Source organism: Babylonia areolata, chromosome 10 (assembly GCF_041734735.1).
Source record: "Babylonia areolata isolate BAREFJ2019XMU chromosome 10, ASM4173473v1, whole genome shotgun sequence".
Taxonomy (NCBI): domain Eukaryota; kingdom Metazoa; phylum Mollusca; class Gastropoda; order Neogastropoda; family Buccinidae; genus Babylonia; species Babylonia areolata.
The window spans coordinates 34,152,765-34,162,744 of record NC_134885.1 but is presented as its reverse complement, the minus strand read 5'-3'; the positions used below and the strand labels follow the sequence as shown (position 1 = coordinate 34,162,744).

Genomic DNA, 9,980 nt, shown 5'->3' with positions numbered 1-9,980 from the left:
ACACACACACACACATACACAGAGGATTTATTTGTAGATGCTATAGTCTGACACGAACAAGCAGCAATAACAATGCAGTCAATGCCAACAGAACTAAAGTTGATAATAACAACGTAGCTCTCTCTCTCAACTGAAAAAAAAAAGAAAAAAAGATTTATGTAAATATGATGCTAGATTTACACAGTGCCACCATGCACAGATGCCGTCTGTACATTAAACTGGAATACACCTGATTATATGCGACAGCCATTTTCTTTAAGATCAATTCTATATATAGGTTGAAGTTATCCTATCTAACGTTTAACTACCATCTCTCAATCAACGCCTAATCTAGCCAACCCCTGTTTCATCTGCATTCCTCCTCAAACCAACCTCAGACAACTCCTGTTTCACCTGTATTTTTCCTCAAACCAAACTTAGACAACTCCTGTTTCATCTGCAGCGGTGCACGTCTGGCCTGGAGCTTTCTCTGTTGTGTAACACATAGATCATTGCCACTGGCACAACGTGGGGGCTTGTACACACACACACACACACACACACACACACACACAGAGGATTTAGTTGTAGATGCTATAGTCCAACACGAAAAAGCAGCAATGACAATGCAGTCAAAGCCAACAGAACTAAAGTTGATAACAACGTAGCTATCTCTCTCAACTGAAAAAAAAAAGAAAATTTTTTTATGTAAATATGATGCTAGATTATACACAGTGCCACCATGCACAGATGCCGTCTGTACATTAAACTGGAATATACCTGATTATATGCGACAGCCATTTTCTTTAAGATCAATTCTACATATAGGTTCTAGTTATCCTATCTAACGTTTAACTACCATCTCTCAATCAACGCCTAATCTAGCCAACCCCTGTTTCATCTGCATTCCTCCTCAAACCAACCTCAAAACTCTGTTTCATCTGCATTCCTCTTCAAACCAACCTAAGACCTACCTCAGACAACTCCTGTTTCATCTGCATTTTTCCTCAAACCAAACTCAGACAATTACTGTTTCATCTGCATTTTTCTTCAAACCAACCTCAGACAACTCCTGTTTCATCTGCATTCCTCCTCAAACCAACCTTAGACAACTTTCATCTGCATTCCTCCTCAAACCAAGCTTAGACAACTCCTGTTTCATCAGCATTCCTCCTCAAACCAAGCTTAGACAACTGTTTCATCTGCATTCCTCCTCAAACCAACCTTAGGTAACTCCTGTTTCATCTGCATTACTCCTCAAACCAAACTTAGACGACTCCTATTTCATCTGCATTTTTCCTCAAACCAAACTCAGACAACTCCTGTTCCATCTGCATTCCTCTTCAAACCAAACTTAGACAACTCTGTTTCAACTGAACAAAAATCTAAAAAAACAAAGTTTCCACCATAAATCTAGAGAAATGGTGTAGCAACTCATGTGAACTAGTGGGGGTGTGGCTCGAAAAACCTGACGGAATTCACAAAAGCATCGTGCTCATCAATGCCTATGTTCACCCAGGAACCTGCACAAGAAAAGAGGATTGGGCCTTTTTAGAGGAAATAGAGAACGAACTTGGAGACTCAGTCATTATCTGTGGAGACCTCAATGCAAGATCCAAGCTATGGGACCAGCGGAACACCAACCCACAAGGACTCGCACTTGAAGGAATGATAGGGGAAATTCTTCTTAGCCCATTAACAACCACATCCCCAACTCGCCTTGGAACAAGACAAGGGGACAGTGACAGTGTGATCGACATCGCTCTAACATCTCCAAAATTCAGAGCAGAAATGAATGCAGAGACGCTTCCACACCAAGGCAGTGACCACCTCCCGGTAATTTTCAGTCTACAGAAACTGTCAGATAAACGCTGCATGAAACCGCGTGATCCATTTCAGTATGAAACCAAAGAGACAACCGTCATCGAAAAATTAAGACGCAAGAAACAAAAGACGCCCAAACGTTTCATACAACAGAGCGATCAAAGAAACTTAGATGAGAAAAAGAAATATGTTGAGGAGTTAAACCAAACCCTTATGCAGACTGGACCTGATCATGACTTGACAATAGATGATCTAAATGAAGCAATAGCTAAATGCAAGAAAAAATCTGCCCCTGGCCCAGACAAAGTTCGCTACTCGGACATCAAGGAACTATCGGAAGAAGACAGAAGCAAACTTTTCAATCTATATCAAAAAAGTTTCCACAATGGACATGTGCCGGAGGACTGGACACACAGCTTCTTAAAACCCATACCAAAACCAGGAAAGGACCATCATCAAAGCTCATGGAACGCATGATAGCCAGGAAACTTGCAAGGGATCTTGAACACAGGCACATTCTCCCTTCAAATCAAGGTGGTTACAGAACGGGCAAGTCCACATGGGAAAATGCAGCTGTTTTTGCATATGAGGTGTATGAAGGATTTCAAAGGAAAGAAGAAACACTAGCAGTAGCAATCGACCTTGAAGATGCCTACAATAAAGTCCAGTTTGCACACCTCATGGAGCTGCTACTAAGGTATGGAGTAAGTTTGACACTGACAAGATGGATAGCAGCAGCGCTTCAGGAAAGAACCGTCGTCCTACGCCTCGGAGATTGGATGTCTGCACCTTCTAAACTATCCATGGGACTGCCACAAGGGTCTCCGCTCTCTCCTGTCCTCTACAATGTCTACACGAAGGGCCTTACAGACTTAAATAACAATGGAATAGCTCGGGTGCTTACTCTTGTGGATGATGGCCTGGTCTTCAAAACTTCGAAAGATGCTCAGGAAAGAACCAAAGCCGTCCAGAAACAACTAAACAATATTGCTCAATGGTGCAAAGACACAGGATCTTCCATCAATCCAGCGAAAGCCCAAAAGTTGCTGTGCACCCTCAACAACAGAACCGTGAGCAAATCACCACCTTCTGTGTCATTCGATGGGATTCAGATCGAGAAAACTGAATGCCTACGCTACCTAGGAATACACTTCGACAGGATGCTGACCTTCAGAAAACATACGGAAAATACTGTTCTCAAATGCAAAAAAGCCTTTCAGTCTTAAAGGCAATGGCAACCAAAGGTACTGAACAACGCCACCTCTCCCTGCTATACTAATCACTGGTCCTCAGTGTGATCGACTACGGACTTGGGCTAACAACACCGTCTCAAAGCAACCTCTTAAAATTAGAAAGAGTTCAAAATGAAGCTATGAGGCTGATCCTTGGAACAACAAAAGACACGCCCACAGAAACCATGCGATACCTGCTTGACCTTCCTTCAGTGCAGGCCAGAAACAAGTTAGAACAGGTCAAGACCTACTTCAAAGCATTAGAAAACCCTCAAAACCCACTGCACGACGCAGTCAAACAACCAAAAGGCAGCCGTCTAGGACGAGGAAGATTATGGATGGGGCAAGCAGAAGACACAATCCAGTTAGTATGCCGACTACAAGACCTGAAAGAAACAAAAGAATGGGAGAAAAACCCCGAAAACCTCAACCATCTAATCAACACAGCCATTTCACCCACTCTAGGAAGACATTGTCAGGAATGGCCAGAGGGCAAAACTGATGCGGAAGTGAAGCTACTCATAGAAGAAAACAGTAAAGAAGAGGACATCATCATATACACAGATGGCTCAGTCACCAAAGACCAATCCGGTTGGGGATTCACTGCGAAACAAAATGGAAAAACAGTTAGGGAAGAGAATGCTGCCTACAAAGTCACAACCTCCAGCCTAACGATGGAAGTTGAAGCTGTGACACATGCCCTCCAGTGGCTATCATCCATCCATACGCCCGGAAACCAACATGCCATGATTCTAACAGACTCAATGAACCTCATACAGAAAATTGAAAACGGAATGGGAAGCCCAGAGTGGCATAAGGCAATGCGCAACTTTCAGATCAAAAAACTCACACGGTCATACTGGCCGGGACATGCAGGAGTTAAGGGAAATGAGCGAGCTGACAGACTTGCTGGTAACGCAACACCAACGAGCGGCCTACATCTAGGAAAATCGGAAATCCTCAGAAAAGTCAAAGAATATAAAAAAGAACAGGTACAAGGCCATCACACCATCGATCGCCTCAAAGAAATAAAAGCAGAGAGAGGGAGCGGCCGTAAGTCTAACATGAAAGGTAGAGCACGATGCTTTGCAAATCAAACAAATATCGGCATCATTTCCAAACCAACATTGCGCAAATTTCTTCAAAACGGAACAGAGTCTCTGTGGGCTTTTCCAAATACAATAGACTGAGCAACACACTCGACGCCACGTTCTTGGCATCAGAGATCTTTTCCCATTCCTCTTGCGGCCAATCAGTGGCAGCCTCTGTGCGTGTGTGTATGTGTGTGTTTGTGTGTATGTGTGGGTCTGTGTTTTTGAGTGCGTTTGTGCATGCATGAGAGTGTAAGTGTACACAAGTGTCAGGAGAGTTCTGCGCATGTGTGTGTGTGTGTGTGTGTGTGTGAGGGGGAGGTGGGGGTGAAGGGAGGAGGTGAGGTAGAGAATGAGGTATGTGAGTGTATGCATGCCTACACTGTGGGAGCAACAGGATATTGGAACGTATATATATATATATATCTATCTATCTATCTATCTATCTCTCTCTATATATATATATATATATCTTTGTATATATGTGTGTGGGGTTGGGGGTGTGAGATATGGGCGTGTGTGTGTGTGCTTGTACAAGTAAGCGTTCATTTGTGTGTGTGAGTGTGTGTGTGTGTGTGTGCGTGTGCGTGTTTGTATATGTGTGTGTGTGTGTGTGTGTGTGTGTGTGTGTGTGTGTGTGTGTGCCGTGGAAGCTGCGATACATAGACTAGAAATGAGTGTGTGGAGGAGGGGGTAGAGGAGGTGCAAGGAAATTTGTGGTGTGTGTGTGTGTGTGTGTGTGTGTGTGTGTGTGTGTGTGTGTGTGTTGGAGCTCATGTACGTTTATATGTATTTGACTGTGCTTTCATATCTGTGAAACTGCGTTTGGGGGGCATATCTGTTATGCATGTGTGGGTGTATGTGTGAATGTGTGTCTTCATGTTTTATATTTATTTGCTTATTTATCATCATTGTTGTCTTATTTATTTATTTATTATTATTATTATTATTTTATCATTATTTTCATTACTACTATCTTTTTTTATATCATAATTATTATTCATTTATTTATGTATGTACGCTTATCTTTTTTTTCTCAAGGCCTGACTAAGCGCGTTGGGTTACGCTGCTGGTCAGGCATCTGCTTGGCAGATGTGGTGTAGCGTATATGGATTTGTCCGAACGCAGTGACGCCTCCTTGAGCTACTGAAACTGAAACTGTTTCATCTGCATTGCTCCTCAAACCAACCTCAGACAACTCCTGTTTCATCTGCATTGCTCCTCAAAAGAAGCTTGGACAACTCTGTTTCATCTGCATTCTTCCTCAAACCAAACTCAGACAACTCCTGTTCCATCTGCATTCCTCCTCAAACCAAACTTAGACAACTCTGTTTCATCTGCATTGCTCCTCAAACCAAACTCAGAAAACTCCTGTTTCATCTGCATTGCTCCTCAAACGAAGCTTGGACAACTTTGTTTCATCTGCATTGCTCCTCAAATGAAGATTAGACAACTCCTGTTTCATCTGTATTTCTCCTGAAACCAACCTTAGACAACTCTGTTTCATCTGCATTTCTCCCGAAACCAACCTCAGACAACTCCTGTTTCATCTGCATTTCTCCTGAAACCAAGCTTAGACAACTCTGTTTCATCTGCATTTCTCCTCAAACCAAACTTAGACAACTCTGTTTCATCTGCATTTCTCCTCAAACAAAGCTTAGAAAACTCTGTTTCATCTGCATTCCTCCTCAAACCCAACTTAGACAACTCTGTTTCATCTACATTGCTCTTCAAACCAACCCCTTTGGTGTTAATTCCAATCTGAGTTTTCATCATGTAATTGCACAATTTCTGATAACATCACTTGAGCATCACCAAGCATCAATAACATAAACATCAATTATTTCAAAATCTATTTTATATCTGTTATTGAATTCTTCAAGAGAGACGGAGAGAGAGGGGGCTGATGGGGTGATTGTGGGTAACAGCGAAGTCTATATGCCTGAGGTGAGAAAGGGAGGGAGGGTGTAGTAATGGAGCATCAACCAGCCACAGACTTACTGCACGTCTTGTCGTAGGCAGCTAAGTAGTTGTCTTTGCACTGGCAGTTGGTGTCACATTTGGCGTTTTCGACACATTCTGCTTCATCTGCACAGGTCTGGCCAACTTGCTTTACTGCAACACGAACCATACTTGATACTTCCTGACAGCACACACACACACACACACACACACACACACACACACACACACACACACACACCACAAACACACAGAGAGAGTTGGTTATACCAGACAAACCCTAACCTTTCTGGACCCCATAATTCCGAACTGCACTGGACAACTGACTACCTGAGAACCAAATGGCTTGATAAATAAATCAAAAGTACTGTTGAGCTTGTCAGAGGCATTGCCCGTGACGTGGCCACTGTCACGTTCTAGCAACTTCTAGGAGCTACAGGTAAGAGCTGGGTGCTGGTGGAGACCAATAAAGGCCGAACCAGTCCGAAAGTGTGTGACAGTTCCCCCTCCCGTGCAGCCCCATAACTCCATATATTACGTAATTGTTCAATGTTCAGATTGGACCTGGCCCACTAAATCTCCACATGCACCAACAAAACTCAAGCGTGTAAACCAGACGCCGTGGCCAAATGGTTGGTGTTGCACAGAGAGAGAGAGAGAGAGAGGGAGGGAGGGAGGGAGGGGGCAATGTGTAATTCAGGATTGAAACTTTGTGGGATTATCAATGGGAAGGATACCATGAATTTCACATGGGGGTCGCTGTCAACACACACACACACACACACACACACACACACACTCAACAACACTACTGCCACCACCACCTTTCATCCACTCTACTTAACAGTAACGCTGCTCCCTTCACACCCAACCCCATCATAATACGACGACGATAATTTTTGTTTGATCAGATTCGCATTTCATTAGTTTAGAAATACTGGTAATTAATTCATGTGGACATTCCCTCGCTACACTCCAAGTGCTTAACGCATTTGGAGTTGTCTGAGTTGACCATGTAACCGGTGTTGCACTTGCAAGTCGTGTCACATTTTCCGTTCGTGAGGCATTCGTCGTTATTGCCACAATTTTGGCCAACATATTTTACTGTCAAAAAGAGAAAAACCGAGTTAACATTTGGTCTCGAAACATGTCTGCTGAAACAGAAACAAACAATCAAATCATTAAGAAACAGTATCAGTCATACTGATTGGTGCCACAGAATTTCACGATGGTGCCCACTCACCCTCTTCCTTCTCTATGAAACTCAGCCCCCATCGGCACGTTTAACACAGAAATAAAAGAAAACACACAGAATGTAGACAATGTCAAGTGACCCATTTTGTAGATTCCTGTTTCACGACAATTCTCTATTATCATCCATCCATCCACACCTACTCACCTACCTGCCTTCCTGTCTATGCAAACAAAATGGATATAAGGAAGTGGGGGGGGACGAGAAAAGTGAAAGAAGAAGAAGAAGAAACACAACAAAAACGAGCTGGACATATTTTCCTTAATTAATGAAGAACCGACGAAGTCTGAAAAGCAAATGGAAAGTAAAGGAGAGAGAGAGAGAGAGGGAGGGAGGGAGGGAGGGAGAAAGTGAGAGAGGGGGAGGGAGAGATATAGAGGGAGAGAGAGAGGGGGGAGAGAGAGTGAGAGAGGGGGAGGGGGAGAGAGAGTGAGAGAGAGGGGGAGAGAGAAAGAGGGAGGGAGAGAGAGGCCACTGTTCATGAAAACACTTCATGATTAGGGAGGGTCAGTGAGAGAGAAAGAGAGAGAGAGAGAGAGAGAGAGAGAGAGAGAGAGAGAGAGAGAGACGGTCATAAAATTATACATACGTCGGAAGTTGGAGAAGGGTTAAAAAGCAGTCAGACAAAGGGAATCTGCATTAAGCCAACACACACTCACACACACACACACACACACACAGACACACACACACACACACATACACACACACACACACACACACACACACACACACACACACACACACACACACACAGACACAGACACAGACAGATACACACACAGGATACATACGCACAGACACACAGACAGAAAGACACAGACAGAGAAAGTAACACTGATAACATACACATCAACAATCTTCATTGACAGCCGACTGCTTGGCAATATCTTTTTTTTTTCTTTAGATGGAAAGCTATCATGACGTTTCAAACTGAAATTACTCACGGCACTTGTCCTTGTCTGTGTTGGCCACGTAACTGGCCTTGCACACACACTTGCCGCCAGTGCAGTCAGTGTTTGCGATGCAGTCCGCTGCTGTTGTGCAAGTTTTTTCGATGTGGCCCACTGTCCATGAAAACACAACGTGAATATGAGAGAGGGGGAGCGAGAGAGAGAGACAGAGAGAGAGACAGAGAGAGACAGAGAAAGAGAGACACACAGAGACAAAGACAGAGAGACAAAGAGAGAGAGAGAGAGAGAGAGAGAGACAGAGAGAGACAGAGAGAGAAAGAAAGAAACAGAGAAAGAGAGAGACAAAGAGAGAGAAAGAGAGAGAGACAGAGGGAGACAGAGAGAGGGACAGAGAGAGAGAAAGAGAGAGACAGAGAGAGAGACCGAGAAAGAGACAGAGAGAGACACAGAGAGAGAGAGAGGCACACACACACACACACACACACAGAGAGAAAGTGAGAGAGACAGAGAGAGAGACAGACAGAGAGAGCGAGAGAGACAGAGAGACAGAGAGAGACAGAGAGACAAAGAAAGCGAGAGAGACAGAGAGAGACAGAGACAGAGAAAGAGAGAGAGACGAATAGAGAGACAGACAGAAGATAGACAGAGAGAGACAGAGACAGACATAGAGAGCGCAAAAATGGGGAGACAGCCAACTTCGTGGGATTATTAATCTTTCTTCAATGGGAACAACACCGTGAATCACACACACACACACACACACACACACACACACACACACCCTTTGTCCACTCTTCCTAAGATATACCCTGCATTCTTCACAACCCACCCCGTCATCATAGAACGTTGAGAAATCATTAGGACATATGGGTTGCATTCCATTTTATTATTATTTTTTTAACACTAATCATTGCCAGTACATATGATCATTCCCCTTGTTTCACCACCAAGTACTCACAGCATTTCGTATTGTCTCCGTTGACCGTATAGCCAGTGTTGCACTTGCAAGTCGTGTCGCAGTTTGCGTTCGAAAGGCATTCGTTTGCGGAACAAGCCTGGCCCTCCTTTTTCTCTGTCACAAAGTGAAAACCCGGTTAACATTTGGCCCTCCAAATATATCTGCTGAAAGAGAACATTTAAAGAAAAAAAATCATACAGCTACTGACACTGATTAAGCCATAGCCAACACTGGATTTCACAAGGGCCCCTCTCTTTCCTCAATCGAGCTCACCCCCACCCCATGCGCCATATTCCCGAAATCATATTGAATTGCATTGTGTTGTGTTGTGTTGTAATGTGTTGTGTTGTTAATGTCACAACATACATATTCTCTGCGTGCAGTTCGGGCTGCTCTCCCCAGGGTGAGCGCATCACTACAGTGGAGCGCTAGCCCTTTTTAGTTTCTGTCTCCAGGTGTATGTTTTACTATCCAGAGAGCTTTTGCTAGGAACAGCCCTTTTCCGGCCTGCCATGGATTTTTTTTTTATGTGCGCTGCGCTGAACGCATACTGCACACGGTACTTGGGTTTATTGTCAAATCCGAATGACAAACGCCCAAACTACCACGCAAGGTGTAATGAAGAGAGGGGTGGGGTGGGGTGGGGGTGGGGGGCGGGGTACTGACGAGTGTGGTATACAATCCCATTGTATTTCTCTTTTTTGTCACAACAGATTTTTCTTATGAAATTCGGGCTGCTCTCCCGTGCAGTTTTATTCGTTTTACCTA

The 9,980-nt window shown here is 43.9% G+C and overlaps 1 protein-coding gene across 1 annotated transcript in view; it reads right to left on the bottom strand.

Moving 5' to 3' along the window:
- The window catches only part of LOC143286959 (uncharacterized), a 61,405-nt gene that overhangs the window by 8,536 nt on the left and 42,889 nt on the right, over positions 1-9,980 (bottom strand). Inside the window, exon 10 of the mRNA XM_076594934.1 lies at positions 6,128-6,241. Within this exon, the coding sequence (XP_076451049.1) occupies positions 6,128-6,241 (114 nt within the window). The remainder of the gene's footprint in view (positions 1-6,127; positions 6,242-9,980) is intronic.